A 26,496-nucleotide genomic window follows, 5' to 3' on the forward strand; every position below is an offset into this window, starting at 1 on the left:
GGTGAAGATCAAAGTTAATATATTATTAGAAAGCTATAATATGTTCCATGGAAATATTAACCTCTGCCAACTGCATTCAACAGTGTTTCTGGTGAAGATCAAAGTTAATATATTATTAGAAAGCTATAATATGTTCCATGGAAATATTAACCTCTGCCAACAACTGCATTCAACAGTGTTTCTGGTGAAGATCAAAGTTAATATATTATTAGAAAGCTATAATATGTTCCATGGAAATATTAACCTCTGCCAATTGCATTCAACAGTGTTTCTGGTGAAGATCAAAGTGTATATATTATTCTACAAATATTATTATGAAGAAAAAAATTCACAATTTTATTATTTTCTATTAAATCTGTTTGAAGTTAATTTTTCCTCATTTTCCAGTATAATCAAGTGAGTGAAGGAGATGAAAAAACAAGAGATGCTGTAACAAAAAAACTTATCCTAGAAATTGATCCCAAAACAAAGAAAGAACTCGTAGAAGTTCACCCCATTCTGACTTCAAAGTTGAAACCACATCAGTCAGAAGGTAAGGAAGGATTTCATTAAAGGGTTGGTTTGTTTCAGATTGATTAACTTCTTTCCCAGGGTCTTAAAAACATTTTATGTGCAGTTTCTGTAATTAAAGTACTTCTGCAGAGAATTATATTACATTGTTTATTTTTAATAAGTATTTTGTACAAATATACATAATTTGTAATATAATGTTTTCTTTTAGTAACATACAGTTTATTCATTTGGAGTAATGTCATGATGCTGCAATAGTTATAGTGAAATTAATTTCTTATATGCAAATTTAGTGACTTCTCTGTTAGATTAACTTGTTTATGCTGTGAGATACCTGCTTCATGTTACTTGGCCTACTTCAGCTTAAACAACAACTACATGATATTCTGTAGGCACATAAACAACATTTCTTTTTTTGTAGCCAGTGTGCATTATTCTCATAGTGTTGCTAGACAATTTAGAACCCATATTTCCGAGATGAAACCACACCTCTTCACACAGTGTAGCTATCTTCCCTGCACATCTGTTTTAGAGATTTGCATGCTACTAGCCTTGAGGCAGATCCCACCTAATCTTATGTGATCTAATGTAAATTACGATACTGTGTGATGATGTAATCATGTGCCATCCACCAATAGGAAGGTGAAACACCTTCATATGCAACAACACCCCCTGGTGCATTTGCACTTGAGAAGTTCATTCTTTTCCTTGGCACTGTATTAACTAGATGAGTTTACATTTTTTTTATTCTGTGTTCAATTTCAAAGGTTTGTGATGTTAATGGAGCTTTGATTTCAAAAGCTTTAATTATTATGAATTCTCAAAGGATGCTGATTGATATTTGGTCCTGAGTGGGTAATATTGTTCACACTTTGGCTTTATTTTGTCCATGGCTTTTGGAGGCTCATTAATTATTAGGATCATTGCAGCCATTGATCAACCTTTTGTGGATCACCACATGCTTAATGGGTCTCTTATTTCCGTCCTGTTGGTGGAATTGTGATCTCAACAATTGAGAATGATCTATATTCTTTGCCTGATTTGCACTGGTAGTGTTTTACCATTTGTAAGACAATCTTAACCTTTCAGTTATTTCTGGGTTTCCTTCTCAGGTTTGTTCCTTTCCTTATCCTTTGCATGTGTTCTTTATTATTATCTTCATTTTCTCATCCTCTCCACTTGCTGCTCATGGGGTTTAACTTTCTTTTCTCCTTGCAGTATGTTGTTTTCTTTCTCTGATAGCTCTTTTCTCAGACCTAAATGTCATGTCTTATTTGTCCTGATTTGTAGACTTTCCTTTTCCCTGTCTTTGGCTACTTGAGTTTTATGTCCCTTACCTTCTCTTTCACTTCTAAATCTTCATATTTGTTATCTTTTTATTTGTCTTCTTCTCTCTATTCTCCTATATTTCCTTTTCTAATTCTGCCTTTTATCTGAGGCACTTCTTCATGCTTCTGGTGGACTCTGTAGGTGTTTCTTCTCTTCTCTGCTTATCCCGTTCCACTTTTTCTGCTTTATTCCTTCATTCTTTGTTTCCCTACTGTTATGACTTGTTTGGGTTGGGATCTGGCTCCCTTTTCTTTGCCCAGATGTCTTCTGTGGTATTCTTTTATCCCTGGTGACTGACTGCTGTCATATCTTCCCAGGGTTTGTTTTTCTCTTTCTTGACCCTGATCTTTGCTCCTATGCTTCAGCTAGGCATTTCTCCTTCTTACCTTCCAACTCCCAATTCCAAACTTTCCTATTTTTCTCATTTTCCCTCTACTGATCATCTAATTCATCACTCATTTTATTAGTGACTATCACACACATACATTTATTTGGGTACCTGTCTTTTCTCCTGATGTTAGTCTCGCATTCACCAACAGTCCTTTTTGTTATCTTCTCTTCCCATTTCTTTTTCAACTCTTTCTGACCCCATCTAAGGTTGTCTTCACCTGTCCTGCAGTTGGTCATGGTTGATGTATCTACCACCTTCCTTCACATCTTCCACAGCCTGTCCTCTCTTTGTTTTCTGTATTTCCTCCTCCTTTTTCAGGTTTTCCCATTTTTTGCTCTTCTCTTCGATTTAATATCAGCCCCTCTTTTATTTCTTGGCATTGTGTGGTCTTCGCTTGCCATATTCATGGCCTGGGGTTGGCATTCCTTTTCTCAAACTATTTCCTTTTGTTACTCCATTTTCAGGTGTTTCCTTCCTATGGCTACTTGGTTGGGGCTTATCCTCAGATCTACTTCCTTTCTCACACCCATTCAACGTTTGGTTCTTTTGGACATTTCTTCTTCTCATGTTCAGCCTATCTTTTTTTGTCTTCAAGCTATGACATATCTGGCTACCAGGCTTTGGGCTGTATACTTCTCATTCTATTACTACACAGGAGGTTATTTGCTTTCAGGGACTTTGGCTTCCTTAGAATTCCTCATTCCTTTGGAGAAAGCTGAAATGTGTTTCCAACTATGGACCTTATAGACCCATGTTTTTCATTCTTTGGGTCTATTTTCCCCTTTGCAAGCATCTCCTTGGGGTATTGTCTTGGTAATTGGACCGTGCTCAGACTGCTTCCTGCACTTGTTAACTGCCTCTCACACAGGATCTCTCCCTTTCTCAACACTTCTCTCTCTGTTGAGAGCAGGATTTTTGAAGTTTTGATGCTGGTCATGTGTGTCGCCCCCCCCCCCCCCCAACACACACATTCAAGGGCTCAACCCTTTCTCTATTCCACTCAGTCTTTTACATGGTTGTTTCTTGCATCAATTATCCAAGAGACTAATGTCTCAGGTCCCTACTCTGGGCCCATTTACCTCAGGTTGATCTTCTTCTTTACCATTTGCAGAGATCTTATATCTTAATGGTAAACCACCTCTTTTGGCCAGTCCACATTATATCTCCCCAGTGGTCTCTACACTTCAGGTCTTTCATGGGGTTTTTCTCTCTATTTTTGGATATATTTATCATCCTTCACAACTCTAGGCTTCTTCCCTTATGGTCCACTGTTCCTCATTTTTTGGCGCTGTTGATTTTCTCAGCCTAGCCTGGTTTCACCTTTTACTATATGTCCATTCTTTTTCTTGTCTACTTCCTCTGCCCTTATCTTTACACACTACTTTCCTTCTTGATTCACATTGTTCCTACCTCTTTGCCCAGCTTAGCTTTCATTTGCTCACATTCAGACTCTCCTTTCTTTCCATCAGTCTGGACTTTATGTTTTAGTGTCACACCTCTTGTAGTTCTTCTGCTTCCTTTTTCTATCAGTGACTGTGGCAGGTCTTTTGTCATTGATCTTTCCACCATTCTTTTCCTCCTGGCAGTCATTCTGTGACAAACTTCCCCCATTTTTTTCCTTCACCGTTCATCATTGGCTTGTCAGTCTCTACCTCTACTATGTACTTTTCCTTTTCCAGTACTACAAGGGTTTATTCTCCTACCTTTTCCATTCTGTTCTGATCCTTCTTTTTCCTCTGTCATCTTCTACCTGCCCCATGCCTGACTGAGACCTTGATGGAGTTAACATGTTCTGATTCATGCCTCATTCAAGCCCTTGGCTTTCTGCCTTTTGTGCTATCTCTTTACTCTGGCTCATTTCCTCCTCCTCCTCCTCACCTACTCTTTCCACTCTTTGGATGTCTATCATGTGGTTGCCTCTCACACCCTCTTCTACTGCACTTGTGCATCCCTCTCCCTGATCTGATTATTCCTTCCTCAGTCTGCTCAGAAAACTTAGAAAATATTTATAAAACAAGTTAGATTATAATTAATAACAAGGCTCATAGAACCTTAAATATTGCATACATTTTTACAGAATAATAGAAATACAGGTTATTTTAGTTTTTAACTGATGTTTTATTTGCAGGAGTCAAGTTTATGTGGGAATGTACAGTTGAATCTCTTGAACAGTTGAAATCTGGAAAAGGATCTGGATGCATCTTAGCACACTGTATGGGGCTGGGGAAAACCCTACAGGTTATAACATTTGTTCACACATTGCTTAATAACCAGTACACAAAGGACTACTTTTCGAAGGTGCTGGTGGTGTGTCCATACAATACTATCCTTAACTGGAACAGGGAGTTCAATTTGTGGCTTGAAGATGATGAGCTTCATATGAATGTAACTATCATATCAGTTAGAGAACCATATTGAAAAGAAATGATAAGTTAAACTGATAATATGAAACAAAAAATATTATTCTATGTTTAAATGCTATTTATTGATGTCAAATAATATGAATAATTTAGTGATATTATACCTAAAAAAATAATTTTTTAATTAGATTTTGAAAGTTTAAAACATAAACTTTTGTCTTAAGATTTCAGAATTAATTTTGCTTTACAATATCTGGTCCATCTGTTGAGTAATTTTGCATTCCTTTTGTAAATATCACTTATCCTAGTGATTAGGTAAATGTGATATTACTATGCACATCCTATTGATAAAACTGTCAGTAAATAATATAAATTTTACATTCATATTCACCATCCTAGGTAAAAGTAATTCCTGCTCACTTATAATTTTATAATTAATAATTCCTTTACCTTTCCTAACACATTAATTACTCCATCTATGGATAAACATCCAGTTATCTATATAGGGCTGTACCATAATAATGCTCCTTGTCAAGATAGGATTTTTATTGTTATTATATGAGATATTTTAATGTTCTATTTCAGTTCATTTTTATGTAGGTGACTAGTGAAAAAACAAACTTGTGATTTTAAAAATTGATTACTAAACATGCTATGGCATGTTCATTAAAAACATGTTTAAAATTATGGTTGCATCAACTTTTTCTGTTTCTTCATAAATTGTGTCCGTAAAACATTATTCAAGCATATGCATTGTTCAATGTGTGTATCCAGTTAATAGTGACATAATCAACAAGCATTTCTGAAGTGAATTTTTGCTCATTAAATAATTAATATCATCATTATGAGGCCGGCTTATAACAATTCAAGATAAAGGCACTTTTCACTTCATACATTGATAACCAAATAATATAACCACAAATGTGTACATTTTTTTGGGTCTATCTTATGGTTTACATACTTCTTTTGTAACATTTCCTAATTTAACCTTTAAAATATCTGCAAGCAGATCGTGTATTTATTTTGCTAATTTAATGAACCACTGCTGTATCAGACATTTACAACTATTCTATTAACTGTAATATTTCTTGATAGAGAAACAGAGGATTAAACTGTATATTTTTTAAAATAAACCTTGGATAGCTTAAATGTGAAGGTTAGAATTGTATAAAAAGTTCATTTCCCACAGAAGAAAAATGCCAAACACACACACTCATGTACCCACAAAGATCCTGAGTGACTAGATGTATTTTTAAGACCCATAAAACATCAATGTCCCTTTGTTGTTTTATAGTGCACAGACGTGTTAATCCTACCAGAGCAACAATTTATTTTTGCCTCAAAATTTTCACTACTCTCTCAAGTAGTACAAGTGGTAGTTATTTTTAGCAGTCTTGAAACAAAGGATTAGTTTTTATTTTGAACATTAGCCTTTAACCCTCTTTCCATGAGCATCTCTTTCTGCACATGTCACAAGGTTTTTAGTAAGTTACATTTGAAAGTTAATTAAACTACTTTCTTTTCATGCTATACCAAGTATAGCTTAAAAAGGTAGCTAATAATCCATATTTTAAAAAAATCCTGAATTTCCCCTAGTGTGAAAATTGTGACATTTTCTCTTCAGGCATCTCCTCTTCTCTAATTTATTTACCATTCCTCCCCAAAGTACAAAATTTAACGTAATTTACTCGGTATAATATTTTCATCGTTCAGGTAAAGCATAATTTTTATAGCCTTCAATCTTTGGTTACAGAGCTATCAAATAGAAAATCAGACTCTTCTTGCCACACCCACCCATCATATCCTCTCTTTCAGGAATTGGCAATCATTTTCTCTGATGTTCAATACAATATTTTTTATAACCAATATATATCTAGAGTTTTACTCTGTCAAATGACTATAATATTACATTGTTTTCTGTACAGAGAATTGTCAATTTCGTTTTCAGTTCAAGCATTAATGCCACTTGAAACACATCGATGAGCTTAGATGAATTAATAACAGCTCTTGTCACATAGTTAGAAAGCCAGAAAACTTATGATAGTTATAGGACATTGTCTGCTTTTTACATGTTATTATTCTGTGTTCTTTGAGGTAATATTTAATTAAATAAAAAATTAATTAGTGCATACTACCATTAGTATAAAAAGTAGGGTTTAGTGTCATCAACAGTCAAAGCAGAAAAAAAGACGACGACCCAGGTATGTACTTTATTTATTGTTTTTCATGTGTAATCATTATTTATTATCATAAAATGTAAAAATAGGGAACTTTTTAGGTTTGTTAAAGTTAGATTAGGAAAAATAAGTAATAATAACATAATAAAAAATTTTCACAAGGTACACTCGTGAGTAGCTCTTGCATAATGTAATTTGATAGTCCGATGTGAGCTACACATTTGGCAAGTGATGAAAAACTTATAATGGTGGGAATAGTAGTTAGACATGGTTCAAAGGGGAATTTAACATATATATAAACCAGTGTGTGTCACGTCACACTTGATTTCTCGAAATGGGAGGAGTCATAAAAGCCAAAATGCATTTATCCAGATAGAATAGAATAAGTGTAGTGAGTGTTGGTATAATGAACCTGAAGTAAAGAAGCAGGGTGGGATCACCTAGCTTAAAGCCAAGTGCATAAAATGTATCATGAAAGTAAAAATATCTATTAAATTTTAAACTTAAATCATTTCTGAATTAAGCCATTTTATGTTGTATCACCTACGTTTTTAATAAAAAACAATCCTCTTTAATAACACACTAAATTAAGAAATATACAAATATTTTTCCAGTTTTATTATGTACACATTTCATGTTATACTTTCAGAACATAGACTAACAACAATATTATATTATACGTTGGCCCGGCATGACCAGGTGGTTAGGGAGCTCAACTCACACTCTGCAGGTCGCGGGTTCAAATTCCCGTCCCACCAAACATGCTCGCCCTTTCAGCCATGGAGGCATTATAATATGGTGGTCAATCCCACTATTCATTGGTAAGAGGGTAGCCAAAGAGTTGGCAGTGGGTTGTGATGACTAGCTGCCTTCCCTCTAGTCTTACACTGCTAAATTAGGGACAGCTAGTGGAGATAGCCCTTGTGTAGCTTTGTGCGAAATTCAAAACAAACAAACAAAACATTATACTTTTGTTGCTAACCAACATGACATAAAACCATTGTTGGAACATAGTGTTACCAAAATGCACTATATTTTCTATGTATTAGAAGTTGATAATATAACTGATTTTTACCAATGATTATTCTATGAATATGCCACAGTTCATGAATTATCTTAATTTTCATTGGCTCACAAAGGGATTTACTGATGTTTGCCTGCCTCTACTGCACTTCTCTGCCTCTTTGTTGGTCAAGCTTGATTTTGCAAATTTTATTTGAGTTAGCTATGAATTGTGAGGTTAAGGTATACTATGGGGTGGGAGGGTACTTCATTCTGAAGGGCTGTACACTAGTAAACAATAAAATTTAAGTATGAATAAAGAAATACTGTTAAGAGTCTAAAGCTAATTGGGATAAACAAATGTAATTTCATGCTACAATATGAAGTCATTCTAGAAAGAAAAAGGTAAATTAGATTTCTTTGGGTGGTTACAACCTTGTATAGAATCATAATAGAGTTAAGGTAGAGAAAATAACGGACAAAATATAAAGTTTTACTGAATAAAAATGTTTTAAATTTATGTAGGAAGTTTTATTAGAGATTATGAAATGAAATTTGAGATTTTTGAGACTAAGAAAAGTATTTTTAATCTTAACGTGTAAATCACTTTACAGTCCGAGTAGTAAAAAAAACTATATATATTCACAGACAAGTATTTACAAAAATACTTTATTAAAAAATCTGATTTTTTATGTTCAAGAGACTCATAACATTTACTGAAAATCTGCCAACTTTTGTGAAGATACACATACTGTATTAAAAGTTATAGCATGGAAACTAACGAGTGCAAAATGGTTATGAGGTTGGTTGATTTGACTGACATCGTAGCGAGACAGTTAATGAACTTAACTTTATGGTGAAGAGACTGTGCCCTAAACTCTGTATCTATTGTAGCATTTTCACCTTGCTACAAATTTTTATTTCATGCAGTTTATTAGCTGTTACCTCAGTCCTTCAACAATACTGTAAAGTTCATCATAGGGTTAAAAATTTCATTTAAAATTTGCTGTATTTCATGAAATAACTTTTAAGAAATAATTTGATATGATGTGGAGTGTTTAGATATTTAAATTTAATGCTGCTGATATGACTGTCTAATGACATTTAAATGTTTGTAGCAAAGGCAGTACAACAGTGTACATAATAATTTACTAGAGTTGGCAAATGATAGTTTCTCTACAAACTTTAGGTATATGAACTTGCTAGTGTGCGAGATAACCGTACCAGAGCCAATAAGCTTGATGAATGGCAAGAAGATGGAGGTGTAATAATATTGGGTTATGATCTCTTTCGCCTTTTGGTTCAAGAAAAGTCTCATGGAAAACGAATTTCAAAGAAGCTTCGAGGTAGTTTTTGTTCTGCATTACTTGATCCAGGTATGTACATTTAAAGAAATAAAGAATAAGTGAAAGTTTGATAAATTTGTAAACTACTACTCATCACCTATATTAACTCTTTCCATATGGGCATCCTTTTCTGTAGATGTCATGAGGTTTTCTAAGTTACATTCAAAGTTTAATTAAAGTACTTTATTATCACATAATATGAATAAACTTGGCATCGCAATGTAGCTAATAATGCAAATTTTAATATTATATAACTTTTAAGTTCTTAATTTTATAAATACATTTTTAAAGAAATTGTAATGTGAGAATTGTGACATTTGCTCTCTAGGTATCCTCTCTTCTCTAATTTATTTACCACCCCTCTGAGAAGTATGAAATTTGACATAATTACTGATTATAATATTGCTCAGGCAAAACATAATTTTTATAGCCTTCAATCTTATTTGATTACAGAGAATAAACTAAAAAATCAGACTCTTCTTGCCATGCCCTCCTGTCACATTCTCTCTTTTACAAATTGCCAATAGTTCTTTCTGAAGTTTAATACTATAATACTTACAACCAATAGAAAGCCAAAGTTTTAATCTATTGAATGACATATTGCATCATGTTGTTTTATGTACTTTATTCCCAAAGGAAACACATTGATGAGCTTAGCTAAATTTTTAACGGCTCTTGTTGCATAGTCAGAAAGCCAGAAAAATTGTGATAGTTATGGAAAGTTGTCTGCTTTTTGCACTTTATTATTCTGTCTTTTTTTGGTTTATTATTTCATGAAATAAAAAAATTATTTAGTGCAGTAGTACAATTAGTATAAAAAAGTAGGGTTAAGTTTCGTCGATAGACCCAGGTAAGTAGATAAGTACTATATTTCTTGTGTGTCATCATGTGTGTTCTTTATTTATCTATTAGTATAAAAAAGTAGGGTTAAGTTTTGTCGATAGACCCAGGTAAGTAGATAAGTACTATATTTCTTGTGTGTCATCATGTGTGTTCTTTATTTATCTATTAGTATAAAAGTAACTAGAATATAAAAATTAGAAACTTTTTTAGGTCAGAATAGGTAAAATAACGAAAAATAATAAAAAGAAGAAATTTTCATGAGATACTTTCACAAGCAACTTGCAAGTTACCATGCGTTAAATAATTTGATAAGGTAACATGAACTACACATTCACCAAATGGTTTACAACTTGTGTGGTAAGATTACTAGTTAGACATGGTTCAAAGGGCAATAAAACAATAAAATTTAAGTATAAACATATGTAATTTTAAGTTACAATTTACAGTCATTCTAGAAAAAGAAAAGGTAATTTAGATTTATTTCATATTTTTTTATTTTAGTTACAAGGTCAATCAAATTGAACAACTTTGTATAGTGTTAGCATAGAGGAAATAAAAGACAAAATATAAAGTTTTCTTCAAAAAAAAATTTGAAATTTATTTAGGAGATTTTAGAAATTATGCAAATGAAATTTGAAAATTTTCATATGAAGAAAAGTATTATTAATATTAACATGAAGATCACTTTGCACTTGGACAGTCAATACTTTGGTTCCATATATTCATGGAGATATTTTTAGTGAATATACTGTATAAAAAATTATAATGTTTTGTTTACAAAAGACTTAATGCTTACTGAAAGCTTGCAAAATTTTGGGAACATACACAAAACATATTAGGAGTTATTCAAATTCGATGAAGAGGAACCCACTTTGAGGCTAATATTGGCTTATGTTAAACTTATATTAAAGTTTTTCTTCATTACCCATTCAAGCCGTCTCCAACAATTATTAGTTGTACATTTGCTGTTATGTTAAACTTATATTAAAGTTTTTCTTCATTACCCATTCAAGCCATCTCCAAAAGAGCCTGAGTCACATACTAAGCCTTATTATCTTCTTGTATCAAGTACAACTATCACTTCACTATTTGGTAAAATAGAAACAAAAGTAACATATTACTCATGAGGAGGTCAGGAAAACCCACAAGAAATTTGATCAGTGTAGAAATAAAGATTTCTTCTCCATCAAAATACCGAACTATGATATTCACATTTAAAATGGTGATATCTGTTACGTCATAGCTTTCAAAATGGTCCTCTAAAATACAGTTCGATATTTGTTAGAATTTTCATATTTGTTATTCTTAATTATATACGTTTCAGTACATTAACAGTATTTGATAAAATTATACAACTCGTTCTTGTATGAATTTTAGATCACTTTAAATATCATGGGTTGTTAAAATGTGTTAAACTAATATTATTTGGTTAAGAATACCTTTACTGTATAAAGGTCGACAACCACCGGGTCGTGATGGAAGACGACAAGTCCCTCATCCATTGGTGCAGATATACAGGGAGATTGCGATCTTAAAGAAGTTGAATCACCCAAACATAGTCAAGCTGATTGAGGTAATGCATGTTATATCCATGTGATTTCTCTCTTGTAAGATTTATATGAAGTTACTCGTTTGGAATACAGTACAAGTAAGTCAGGTTAAAAATGTTTGTTTTGTTGAATTTCGCTACTTGAGCGCTATCTGCGCTAGCTGTCGTTCATTTTTAATTTTTAGACTAGAAGGAAGGCTGCTAGGAAACATTACTCACCGCCATCTCTTGGGCTGTTCTTTGTCAAGCCGCAGTGTGATATACAACCCAAATATATAAAAGTCGTGGTGTAACGTCCAGCTTTATACAAGCCGCGGTGTGATGCCTGTATGTTCCGAAATCCAGTTTTATGTAGGCTGTGTTCTGATGTTTGTTTACATACAAACCGCACTGTATTGTCTGTCTGTACACAAACCCAAGTGGTTAGAGCCCCTATATTGATGCAAAAGGAACTGCATCAGTGTATATTTGTGTGTGGGGCGGGGGCAGTCTGTGGTGTGATGCTGTGCTGCCCACCTATGCACATGCTGCAGTGTGATATACAACTCAAATCTATAAACGTCGTGGTGTAACGTCCATCTATACACAGTCCAGCTTTATACAGCTCCATATCTTTATCCTGGGCATCATATGCATTTCCCTACACTGATTTAACCTACATTCTATGTCATCCTGAAAAGAACTATTTCGTGTCGCTTTATACGTAAAAATGTTCAGACACTAAATATTTTATTCTGAGCCATAGCATTAGCAATGACGCTACCCAACCGATGAAACAGTACAATCTAATCTTTATAAGCAAACACGTAAGAAATCTGTATTTAATTAGCTATACTGATGGCCAGGTTGATTTTTAGTTTCGCTCTAAGTACATAGCTTACTCTGATCAGAACTTATTATTCATAATCTACCTAGAGAACTATTTTTTGCAGTAATGTAAAATATTCAAACCCTATATATATATATATCGTAAGCATCACATAAAAATAATATCTTACATATATGACTGTACGTTAGTTTATCTTACAAAGCGATAGTATTGAAATGGACTGTTTGTATTCCATATTAATCTGAAGCATTCAAACTTTAAACATAGTTTCGTCTGAATCATTTAAGCTAAAAGTAATACAGTATGCCCAAACAGTTGTTTTATTATTGTTTTAGTGTCACTTTATAAGTAAAATGTTCAAACTTTAGATATTTTCTTCTGAATCATATCGTTAGCAGTGAGAGTACCGAACTGATGAAACAATGCGGTCTAAGTTTTAGCTGCGGATGACCTGCTCATGGTACGGATCTGAGTTTTATTTGCTTTTTCTTTTTTTTCCAAGAAGAAACTTTTAGCTCATAGCTCCGTCGTCTCTTCATCGATTTGAGATCTAATTGCAGTTTTGGAGACTTAGGAGGTCAAAACCCTTTTGAATGATGCATTTCACCACATCTAAGGTCTTACAGATTAATTTATTCTAAGCCTGCCTAAAAGAATTACAAGTTGAGGGTAGGCTTCTAGAGATTCTGATGAATAATAAAATCGAATCGGGTATACGCGCGCCCCACGCTTTGTATTGCTGGAGCACTAAAATATAGATAATGAAAAAGGAAATAAAGGCCTCGTAGATTAATTTACTCTAATTCTACCTAAAAGAATTTCAATTACTGCGGCTATTGAGGATTCCTTCTTGTTATAAGTGAAAACATAAGAAATGTTGTGCTAAGACATAAAAAAACTCATGCCACGCACTTAAAATTGGATGATACTTTGTAATTTTACAGTGGGACCACGTTTGGTATAAAATAATTAAACTGCTTCAAGTTCGTGTAGTATTCTTGAAATTCTTTATAAGTTGCTTCAATTTTGTTACAACTTGTGTCACAGACACTTTGTGTGTATACAAGTATCAAGTTTGTGATACACATATTACACGTTCGTTGGCTCAGCGGTAAAGCGGTTTAGATACACGCAGTAGGCAGAGCACAGATAATTATTTATCTAGCTTTGTGCTTTACAAAAAACATTTATAGTTTATTTTAAAAATGGTAAACACGTTTACTTTTTATATGTACAAAATATTTGAACGGGTATTTCGTATAATCCAAACGAGATTGTTATATATATATAACAAAAATCTATCTTTTCATGTTATTTCACAAATATAAGTGTCAGTCTTCAAACCTATAATATAAAGTTACTGTTCACCCAGAATACTGGATTGTTTAGCTAATCAGTTACTGTCATGCTTAGTTTGATTCTAATGTCCCACATATGTCTACGGATTTGCATTGCTAAAATTCGGGGTTCGGTTCCCCGCGATGGGCACAGCAGAAAGCCCAATGTGGCTTTGCTCTCAAATAACTAAACCCAAACAAATATTTGTATATTATGTATATATGGTACACACTTCTAGAGATTATATTTACAAATGTATATAACAGTAACAATCAAAATCCAACGATTAAAGGCCCTTATACTTTAAGCATATTAATACAGTATCTGTGACTTGGCAAAAGTTATAAAGGTGAAAGGTAATTTTGTCTTCTAATTTCAACATTCCTGTGAAAGTTAAATTTTTCTTAGAATTAGATAGAATATATATTTGACTTATTTAGAAAGGTATTTTTTGTGTACATTTTTCATACCTCCTATAACTTCCCTGACTGTCGGACGAACGTGTAACAAACCGGCCCCTCCAGTGGCACAACGGTATGCCTGCGGCTTTACAACGCTATAAACCGAGTTTCGATACCAGTGGTGGGCAGAGCACAGATAGCTTTGTGGTTAACTTCAAACAAATGAATGTAACAAACCGTTATTTCTCCGACTGTCGGACGATTATGCAACAAGCCATTATTTCCTTGACTGTCGGACTACTGTGTAACAAACCGTTATTTCCCTGACTATCGTACGATTTTGGAAATTTTTTTATGCTCAAGGAGAAGAGATCTGTGGAAGACCATGGTCAACAACGTCCTGTCTGGATATGGTACATAGAGAGAGAGAGAGAGAGATCGTACGATTGCGTAACAAGCCATTACATTATTGAGGACTGTGTAACAAATAATTAATTTCTTGATTGTGAGAAGACTGTGTATTTTAAAATCAGTTGTATACGCAATTATCGAATGACTTTGAAGCATAAAAATGTCAAATAAATATTTGCTGTTTTCTAAGATTTAGCACTCAAAGAAATAATGCTACTGCTAACTTCACCGCAGTATGTTTTTATTTTCAGGTCCTTGATGATCCTGATGACGACAATCTGTATATGGGTAAGTGGTGATTAAGCAATGTGCTATATTTCAAATGATTTTATAGCACGTTTTCAGCATTAGCTTTGACTTAATGGTTTTATTTACTGAGTTTTAAGTTGAAATATAAAACTTTACTATTTAAAAACTTCAAAATTACCGTACGTAGTGTGGTGGCGCATTATTTTACAAATATATATTTTTATATATATATGGAAATCACTTATTATAAAATATTCAGTTTTTATGTCATTACTACACAGGTGGGAAGTTCCTCGATACTAAAAACAGTTGAAGCTAAACAATTGCTACAATTACCAAAATAATAATTTTAAACAACTCGAGTTTGGTTTAATTCTAAGAGGTAGACCGGAAATTTAAGCTTTGAAAACAAAAGTAATACTTGAATAAAAAACTTGTGGAAATAAAATTTCTGTACAAAAAGTAACGATGCTAAGATCTAACAGTACTGTTGTCAATGTGTGTTGTTAGAACTTTTTCCAAAAACAAAAACAAAGTGAAAATTCAAAACGGATGAGATTCTTACCTGCAATTCTTCTTATCCCTAAGATAAGTTAACCCATTGCGTTAGCCAGGTTTTCAGTGTTTAATAAAGAGACGGAATTAGGCAAATCTCTCTAGCTCGGCTTGTAACTAACGCTCAGAATCAGTTTATTTCCTCCTTTTTTTTTCCTTCCTCGGAAGTACCTTTGCTTAATTTTGACTTGTATGTATAAGTTAAATTATATGTCATTGTGCTATATATTCTTTCTGATCTGCATTTATATATTCGTGTAAATATTGTAAAATTAAAACATAAAGTCACGTTAAATAACAATATCCTTAACATCGTCAGATGAGAAATGTTTCGGGGAGTGCTCATTTGCTAAGATATAGGTGTTTTAAAACGAGAAATGGAGATCTGAGCAGTGTTCACTTGTAAGGCATAGGTGGTTCACATGAGAAATAGAGTTTCAGGCAGTGCTCACCTGTTCAGATGAGAAATGAAGATTCGGGAAGTGCTCAGATATAGGTGGTTGTTACGTATTACAATTTCAAATAATCTAAAACCGAGTTAAATTGTACTTTGGATTTAGTAGTTAAATAAATACCGATATGTATCCAATTTAGGATATTTATAAACAAGATTGATACACACAGTTCTCTTTTTTAATACAAATATTTTTAAATATACAACCAATAACACAATTTACAATAACAGTTATTACAAACAATGATTTATGTACAAAAGTTTTACAAACTTACAAGCAATACAAAGTCTTCTTTCTAGTCTGGAACTTCCTTGAAATCTTATCGAGAGTTCACGATGAGCGAGTTAATTTCAAGTTGACGTAGGTACAATTCACTTAATAGGGAGCTAGCTAGTTTTGTGGTATTCACTGATCACACGCCGATTTTTTCCACCCATGAAGTTAAGTAATGTTTTCGTAAAAAGCACTAATGTCTGATTTGAATCCACTGAATGTAATGTTTGTAATGTTCGAACTTTATAAGTGTTCCTGGTCAAATATCTTAAGTTTCCCAATTAATAAGTGTTATAACAATCACAGTTATAGCTTCTGAAGTTTATAGCACACCAACTACAGTAAAACAGTAACATATACTGTTTTTCGCGCATCACGTTGGTTATATTTATAGGCGTGTGGAGAGATTCTCGAAACTTCAGGTTACGTAACAATACAAAGCCACACTTGCGTTTACGTACACACATATATTGTTGATTCTTACACTCTAGAATCTTCTACGACTTTAGAGAATAGGCGGGAATTTCATAATACAGATTTAACAGTATAAGTTATGTACATTTCTAAATATAAATATCGATATTAGAATAAATATATAATAGTAAATCCGTCACAGTGAGTCAGATGAGAAATGGAGTTTCAGGTAGTGCTCATTTGCTCAGATACAGGTAATTCAGATGAGAAATGGATATTTGGGCAGAGATAGTCACCAAGTGAAAATTTATATGGCTTTAACTGTAAAAAACAGTTTAGTGTTGCTTTTAGGTACACACACTTTTAAATCTATTCAGCTTTCCAGCTAGGTTCAACACTTTAGGTTTCTTAACATGTACTAAATATATGACTGTGCATGTATAGTGATACATATGACACTGTATGTGTCATGAACTATATGCATATATTGGCACATAGTATTTGCTCACCAGCTATTTAATTTATCAATATATTTTATTCCAAAGAGTTGATAATCATTATTTGCTTTACTTCTTTAGTGTGGTGTAGTGACAGGATATAACATTATTTCTCTTCTCTCCATAATGTAGTTACATAAGGTAACATTATTTCTTTTTTCTCCATAATGTAGTTACATAAGGTACCATTATTTCTCTTTTCTCCATAATGTAGTTACACAAGACAACATTATTTCTCTTTTCTCCATAATGTAGTTACATAAGGTAACATTATTTCTCTTTTCTCCATAATGTAGTTACATAAGGTACCATTATTTCTCTTTTCTCCATAATGTCGTCACACAAGACAACATTATTTCTCTTTTCTCCATAGTGTAGTCACACAAGACAACATTATTTTGCTTATTCTTAATTTAATGACATCATAAAACAATATTTCTCTTTTTTCTATAGTGTAGTAATATTATACAACATTATTTCTCTTTCTCCCTAGTGTAGTATATTGTACAACTTTATTTCTCTTTTCTCTATAGTGCAGTGATATTATACAACATTACTTCTCTTTCTCCCTAGTGTAGTATATTATACAACATTATTTCTCTTTTCTCTATAGTGTAGTGATATTATACAACATTGTTTTCTTTTCTCTATATGCAGTGATATTATACAACCTTATTTCTCTTTTCTCTATAGTGTAGTGATATTATACAACCTTATTTCTCTTTTCTCTATAGTGTAGTAATATTATACAACCTTATTTCTCTTTTCTCTATAGTGTAGTATATTATACAACATTATTTCTCTTTTCTCTATAGTGTAGTGATATTATACAACCTTATTTCTCTTTTCTCTATAGTGTAGTGATATTATACAACCTTATTTCTCTTTTCTCTATAGTGTAGTATACTATACAACCTTATTTCTCTTTTCTCTATAGTGCAGTAACATGAGGCAAAATTATTTCACTTCTTTTCCATAGTTTAGTAACATAAGATAACATTTTTTTTTCTTCTTTGTAATGAAAATAGAGAACATTATTTGTGTTTTCCCCCCATAGTGTAGTAAAACAGATAAGCTTGTTTCTTCAAAGGTAATATCAAATACATATTTTCTCACTGGTGTAATGACATAAAATACCATATTTTTTTATTTTCTCTATAATGTAGTAACATAAGGTAATAATATTATTGTTAAAATTTTCAATTGTGCAGTGTCATCAGAGACCAATATTTGTTTTTTCTCAGTACTATAGTGACATCAAATATAAAAACAATTCATTAAGACATAAAATTTATTTTTGTTTTCTCAGTATTGTATTGACATCATGTGAGATTATATTTTTATTTCAAGACATAATGTCATCAAATACTATTACTTTTCTTTGCAGTAGTATAGTCACATCAGATAATATGATCTGTTTTTTTTTTCTGTGACATGATATAATCAAATACTATTAATTATATTTCTCAATATTGTAGTCACATCAGATGACATTACATGTTTTTTGTCTGAGGCATGGTGTCCTCAAATATTACTACCTGCTTTTTTTTCACTAGAGTAATCACATTAAATAACATGATTTTGTTTACCAAAGCACAGTGCCATCAAATACCTTATTTGCTTTTCTCTCAGTAGCGTAGTTACATCATGTGGAAGTATATGTTTTTTTTTTGTTACTGAGGCAAGGTGTTGTCAAATATTGTCACCTGTTGTTGTTGGTTTTTTTTTGGGGGGGGGGGATTGTAGTCCCATCAAATAAGAAGATTTTTTGAGACATGGTATTATCAGATATTACTACTTGTTTTCTTTTCAGCACTGTAATCACATCAGATAACATTATTTGTTTTTATGTCTGAGACATTGATTTTTTTTTCAGTAGTGTAATCACCTTAGATAACATATTTTTGTACTGAGGCATGGTGTCATGAAATATTGTTATTTATTTTTTTCAGCAGTGTAGTCACATCAGTAACATGATTTATTTCTTTTGCCAAGACACCATGCCTTCAAATACCATTAGTTGTTTCTTCTCAGTAGTGTAGTCATATCAGATGACTTATTGTTTTTTGTTGTTTTTTTGTCCAAGAGATGGTGCCTTCAAATACCATTAGTTGTTTCTTCTCAGTAGTGTAGTCATATCAGATGACTTATTGTTTTTTGTTGTTTTTTTGTCCAAGAGATGGTGCCTTCAACTACCATTAGTTGTTTCTTCTCAGTAGTGTAGTCATATCAGATGACTTATTGTTTTTTGTTGTTTTTTTGTCCAAGAGATGGTGCCTTCAAATACCATTACTCCTTGTTTTTCTGTTATTTTCAGTAGTGTAGCCACATCAGATGGCATTATAAGTGTATTTTGTTTGAGTCATGGTATCATCAAGCACTACAACTTGTTTTTTCTCAGTAGTTCAGTGACATCAAATAACATGATTTGTCTCCCAAGGCATGGTGTCATGAAGTATTAGTATATGTTTTTTTTCAGTTGTGTAGTCATATAAGATGACGTTATATGTTTTTTTTTTGTCTGAGGCATGGTTGCACCAAATATTATTACTTTTTTTTCGTAGTGTAGTCACATCAGATGGTAATATATGTTTTTTGTGCAAGCATGGAGTCATCAGATACTATTATTTGTTGTTTCCCTCTAGTGTAATCAAGTCAAACAACATTATTAGTTTTTATTAGTAGTGTGAAGACATTGGATAACACAGTTTGTTTCCAGGTATATTATACAACGCTAGAAACCGGGTTTCGATACGCGTGGTGGGCAGAGCACAGATAGCCCATTGTGTAGCTTTGTGCATAAATTCGAACAAACCATGTATATTAAAACTATCGTGATTTAATTATTTAAAGGTTAACACTTACGTTTATCTTACCTTTTGAAAAGTATTAGTCTTATTTTGGATTTTCGCATATTAAAATTATCGTGATTTAATTATTTAAAGGCTAACACTTACGTTTATCTTAACTTTTGAAAAGTATTAGTCTTATATTGGATTTTCGCATATTAAAATTATCGTGATTTAATTATTTAAAGGCTAACACTTACGTTTATCTTAACTTTAGAAAAGTATTAGTCTTATATTGGATTTTCGCATATTAAAATTATCGTGATTTGATTATTTAAAGGCTAACACTTACGTTTATCTTAACTTTTGAATAGTATTAGTCTTATTTTGGATTTTCGCACATTTTCTGGCTGTCCTCGAGCAATCCATCTTCAGAAGACATGTGGGTGTGGTGTTGTGCCAGTTGATTAAATACCCCCTGCTTGGAGGAGTGTTTCCATCAATATGCTAATATTCAGTAGACGGTTCTCAGTGGCTTAGTGATCTCCAGATTACTTACCAGGTGATGGCAATTCTAGTTATATGAACGACGTTTTTAAGGTAACTTGTCGATAACATTATACGTTACATTTGGGAAAGGTTTTATATGGAGCTTGGGAAATGTATTACTCCATTTTCCGTCTGTTTTACCGTGCCGTTATCCGTTGATTGGAAATAGTTTGTATAAAAATAGTTTTTAAAGGAGTTTTATGAGAATGAGTAAGAAAGGTTAACCAGAAATGTTTCTTTACTCTACCTTCTTGGATTATATCGCTAATTCTCGTTTTTTGTTTTCTTTTTAGTTTTTGAACTTCTAGAGAAAGGGTAAGTGATTTATTTGGTTATATAATTTCACAAACAGATACACGAAATATTTTCTATAACTTTAATTATTTGAAAATATGTATAGTAGATACTTAACTTCATGTTAGATTATAGATGTCTTACTTGTTTATTTATTTCACATTACCCTGTTTCTAGTGGCTCAGCTGTAAGTTCTGAAGGCTTATAACGCTAAAAAATGGGGTTCTATATCCGTAGTTAGCACAGTACAGATAGTCTACTGTGTCGCTTTGTGCTTAACTATAAACAAATAAACAAAAAGTGCTTCTCAGTTTGGTCTTCATAACTATAAATTACAGGTGCATGAAAATACCACTTCCGATCTGTCTTTGTCTCTCACAAGTCAAAGTAAGAAGAATCCGAGAAAAGAAAAAAAAGATAAAAAAGAAAAATTTGTAAACTAACTGATTTTTAGTGGTTAGGGCGTTCGACTCGCAATCTGTGGGTCGTGGGTTTGAATCTCTGTTATCGAACACGCTTACCCTTTCGGCCGTGGAGCGTTATAAGTGACGGTCAATCCCACTATTCCGTAGTTGTTAAAAGAGTAGTCCAAGAGTTGGTGGTGGGTGATGTTGACTAGTTGCCCTCCTTCTAGTCTGTCACTGTTTAATTAGGGAAAGCTAGCTCAAGTAGCCCCCGAGTAGCTTTGCGCAAAGTTCAAGACGAACCAAGACTAACGGATTTTTATCACAAGTGTTAGAAGTGTTGGTTTATAATGCTTCACCATCTTTTGGCACTCAAAACCGTAACTTTAAAGCGTGGTGTATTTTAAGGCCTTTTAATAGTTTTACCGTGCATCTGTTACGTTAATTCGCTTTAAGTGGTTTTGTTTTTATTATAATGGACGTGATAACACGAAAGTCAATTGGACTACTTATATAGTAGTTGTTCCTTAAAAGTGATGCGATTTTGTTTAGCCTGCACATGGCCTTAACCATACAAGTGATTTTTGTTGTTTCCATAAAAGTCTAGCAAACAGGAAAAAAATCTGTTGTTTTTTATTAGCAACATGATTTATCTTTAGGATATTAGTCCAGATTGTTTAAAGTTACATTAAAAGCAATCTCACGTTAACACTTCCCGTATAATTATACAAGTGTCTTAGTACAAATTATTACTTGTATATTTCCGACCTTAACAACACTGTGGTTAATTAATCACCTAACAGCATAGGTAATTTTGCGTACTAAGCTGCTTCACAGATAGGTATTACACACATTAAGTTGGTTTGATCAAACCCACTTCTACAGTTTCTATTTCAATAGCAATATAAATGCAAATAATGACTAGAAGTGATACTTTCATCCTACATTCATTAGCAAGATCGAGTGGAACCATCTTCTTAATGTGGTTTGATTATTTGTTTTAAAAACTGTGTAACTGTAAGAAAAATAAACTTATTTATATTAATTTTAGAATAACATAGCGTTACGCATCCTGTATTAATTCATGTTGTGTGTTTTTAAATTCGTTTGTTTGTCTGCGAACAGCTCCAACAATTTTGGAGCTACAGAACCAAACACTTGGCAGGCGAACAAGAGGTGTCAGGAAGGGGGAGGGGAGTCCTTATCTGTATGTCTTAACCCCTTACCAGGGGGGGGATAGTACGCGCCCGAAAGGTCACCTAGGCATGATGGAGTACAGAAGTAGGTTCGATGACGAGGAACCCATTTTGAGACTAATAACGGTTGGAGATGGCTTGAATGGGTAATGCAGAAAAGCTTTAATATAAGTTTAACATAACAGCAAATGTACAACGTTTCGACAAGGTTTTGTCATCATCAGGTACCAAATAACGTGAAATAATGTATAATATGCTACACTAGAGAGAAAGAGAAATAATATTGTATAATATCACTACACTATAGAGAAAAGAGAAATAATGTTGTATAATATCACTACACTATAGAGAAAAGAGAAATAATGTTGTATAATATACTACACTAGAGAGAAAAGAGGAATAATGTTGTATAATATGTTGTATATATATCTATATATATATATTTTAGGCTATGAAAATCTTGTCTAAAAAGAAGCTAATGAAAAGAGCCGGGATGTTTGGTAAGTTTATCATATTTTGTAGATTATCAATTTTTTGCTACCTTTTTGGTTCTAGAATTTTATTTACCTAAACATTACATCTTCAAGTCCTATACCGCTTTTTTGACAGTCAAAATTATCGTCAACTTACCGTTGATGTTGAAGCGAGCTGATGCTGTATGGGCACGTGCGCATAATATACATTTATTGAAAACGTTTTGCATAAAATTAATCATTTTTTTAATTATATGCTTATAATGAGGCGCGCGCTTGGCGTAATATTAACGTGCTTGAACTGTGACTAGTGATTCATGGCTCGCACCGTGACCCGCTGTCGAAAAAACGTACTTGGCGCTTTGGGGGCCGTGTGTTCGACCCAAGAGCGACGGTAAAATCCCACTGCTTGGCCACATATCGTTAGGTACAGCTATACGCAGATATCTTTTATGTAGCTTTGGGCAAAATTCTAAAACAAACAAACAAGAACCGATTTTCAAGATGGGGATTCTGAATGCTGAACTTCATATAAACCCAAAGGTTTTGTATAAAATCCATATTATTTTCTCAACTACTGGAGGTGTGACAATATCTCCCACAACCCATTTTCATGTCATTTGGATAGAACCAGGTGTTGGACAAAAATCAATTGACTGGTGATTAGTTCAACATAAAATTCACTGGTCGCGTGTTACAAATAGGTAATAATTTTGAAATATTGAGGATGTTGTGCTTCTTTAGGGACATTTTTGGGGTGCAAACGAAGAAAAAGTTTATTTGAACTTAAGTACTGTACCTATAGCAAAGTTAGAGATCCTCTGAATTTGATACTGTACCTATAGCAAAGTTAGAGATCCTCTGAATTTGAAGGAAAATTCTTGATTTTGACAAAATACTTTATATTTAAACAAGACTGCAGTGGAGAATTACATTACAGAACGAGAAATTATAACTCATTTCACTCTTACTTGAAAACTTAGTTAATGAGAACAAGTATTGATGTAAGTTTTAAGTTTTTTAACGATTACTCAAATGGTGACAGAAGTGACTAAGATGTTACTAAAATCTTATTTGTTGTTAGAACTAAGATTTTCAATATAACCCAAAAAAGAGAAACTTTCTATCTTACAAACAAACAGACGTCATGAAAGTACCGGAACAATACATTAATAAAATAACAAGCATTATATCTTTCGTTACAATAAAAGAAAAAGAACAATAAAGCTTGAAAAAATTTGATTTAAATATTAATCAAATGAGAAGTAAATATTAATGCAAGAATACTACCTACGCCTTTCTCTTTCTTTAGGGTTCTTATGGCATCGTTAAACTTGCATATAATGAAGAAGATGATGCTCATTACGTAAGTGTTATCATGTAGAATATTATTTTCTTGTACGAGATTAATGATTATTTAAAGCATGTAACTGATTTCCTTCTGCAAAATGTGACAAGGAATTATGGTGACAACGATATTCTGCAAGAAAAAGTCTAAATAATAATATTTTATTAGTATAATTCTATAGTTATAGAAGGTATTAAAGGCTTACAAGAATAGTCAAGAGTTATTTTGAATAAGCCGAATAGACATTTAGATTAATCAGATAAGGCATTAATGTTAAGAAGATAAATATATATTTAGTAACTTAAGAGACGTGATAAAATGAAAAAAATATATTAACTCTAATCTGTCGAGCATGTTTTCTCATGCTTTTGGAAAAGGTTGCACAGAGATAAGATTGAGAAAACGTTGATAATACTGTCATTCAAAACCAATGTCAGGTGATTATTTCTTTGGTATTCAAACACAAACTGATAAAATGTTTCAAGAAATACTTCATTTGACAAAGAATCATAATACTATCATTTCCCCAGAAGAATTATAACCGACTGAAGAAATTTCTTTAAATGCACGCAGAAAAATACATTAATTTCTTCCACAGTGGATATTTGTAATTTAGCTTATTTAATATAGAGCTGATGGAAAGGAACTTTGATGTTCTTGTATACTGTCTTCTACAAACTGACGGGAGAACTACCATAATTTAGTAGCTGTTTCTGTAATACTGAATCTACTGTAACTTCTCTCTCTAATATTACGTTTCTGTTTATCAAATTATTCGCGCGGTTGCTTCCGTGTAACATTATATTCTCTTTAAAAGGATGATATCGTGTGATAACTCTTTCTTTAATATTGTATTTTTCTCTCTGAGAGTATTGGATGTTGTGAGACGTTACTTTCTATAGCATAAGATTTCTCTCCATTAGAGGTGGGATGTCTGGTAGTTCATTTATCTGTAAAAGTACATTTTTCTTTGTAAGGGTATCAGATATCACGGGATTTGTTTTAGCCGTAACATTACTTCACTCTTTGTCATCTTCCTATCAGAGTATTGGATATCGTGTGGTTTGTTTTATCCATAACAAAATTTGTATATAAAACTAACCTAAGTCGCCTACGCTGGCCGATTATGGGCGAAATTATTGTTAACAGTGAGGGTACCCCCTGAAGAAACAATGCATTTTAATCTTTACAAGTAGAAACCTATATTTACTTAGTTATACATTGGTTTTTAGTTTCGCTCTAAGTACATAGCTTACTCAGATCGGAAGTTAATATTATTATTATTATTACCCCTCTCTCTCTCTCTCTGTTCTGTCATTTTTCTGTCAGGTGTTAGATGTCTGTAAGTGCTGTTTTATAATATTGTTTTTTCTTTATCAGAGTGTTTAGTGTTGTGTAGTTCTATACTCTGAAATTTTATATTTTTCACTGCTACGTTAATGAATATACGACTCACTAAACTTGGACGTTATGAAACAATGCAACCAAACATTGATATTTTTACAGATACCTCTAATTTTGGTGGGCAACTATTAAACTGAATTCACACCAATCAACGTGATTTAGATATATTTTCTTCTTAATTCCATATACATGTTTTATAAAATAATACTGTACCTATAGCAAAGTTAGAGATCCTCTGAATTTGATTTTAACCTCGATGGCTCTACTCAAGATTTTACATTAACTTTATTAATGTAACTTGAAAATGCAGTAACTGTAGTTGAAATGGCTGTGTAACTTAGTTGTTGATTTTAACCTCGATGGCTCTACTCAAGATTTTACATTAACTTTATTAATGTAACTTGAAAATGCAGTAACTGTAGTTGAAATGGCTGTGTAACTTAGTTGTTGAGAATAAGTCCCAGGTGCTTTATCAAGACTGTTGCTCACAGTCGTCCCAGTAAAGTATATTTATATTTACAAGCTGTTGTTGCACAATTTAATTGATAAAACCACAAAGCAACCAAAGGGGCACCCCGTAAAACGCATACCTCCGCCACACAGCGTTGATCATATTTAGCTATAAAAAAATACGAAAATGTATCCGTATATATCCGTCTTTATCAAGGGACACAGATTTTTGGGCAGGACAATGAGGAATAATATTCTACATATGTTCACAAAGTTTCAACAAAATTCGATCATTTTGGCTGATTTATCGAGCAAAAATAGTATAAAAAATCGGTCCCCATTTTTAACGGATAAGGATTTTTTGGATTTTCGTGACCTTGCTGTCATCTTGCCCCTACAAAAACTAATCACTTCTAAGTTGGACCATAGTCCAATTGTATACCAACTAACGTCCAAATCCATTGAGCCATTTTCGAGAAATCTTGCTTACAAACGCACAAACAGGGGATGAAAACATAACCTCAGTCACTTTCGGTGGCGGAGGTAATAAGCCATGAATAAATACTTGTGCATGAGTTTTATCAGGTTAAATTTTCATATCACAAGTGCTATCCATATGCATTGAAAATCACTTTAAAAAAACAAATTATGTATCAGTAT

The 26,496-nt window shown here is 32.8% G+C and overlaps 1 protein-coding gene across 1 annotated transcript in view; it reads left to right on the forward strand.

Annotated features, from left to right (window-relative positions):
• Positions 1–26,496, forward strand: part of LOC106467858 (calcium/calmodulin-dependent protein kinase kinase 2-like) — a 78,218-nt gene that overhangs the window by 25,672 nt on the left and 26,050 nt on the right. The window contains exons 4-9 of the mRNA XM_013928238.2: positions 388–532; positions 4,359–4,615; positions 8,959–9,145; positions 11,413–11,531; positions 14,738–14,774; positions 20,561–20,582. Of these exons, the coding sequence (XP_013783692.2) occupies positions 388–532; positions 4,359–4,615; positions 8,959–9,145; positions 11,413–11,531; positions 14,738–14,774; positions 20,561–20,582 (767 nt within the window). The remainder of the gene's footprint in view (positions 1–387; positions 533–4,358; positions 4,616–8,958; positions 9,146–11,412; positions 11,532–14,737; positions 14,775–20,560; positions 20,583–26,496) is intronic.

Source organism: Limulus polyphemus, unplaced genomic scaffold, assembly GCF_000517525.1.
Source record: "Limulus polyphemus unplaced genomic scaffold, Limulus_polyphemus-2.1.2 Scaffold2767, whole genome shotgun sequence".
Classification (NCBI taxonomy): Eukaryota; Metazoa; Arthropoda; class Merostomata; order Xiphosura; family Limulidae; genus Limulus; species Limulus polyphemus.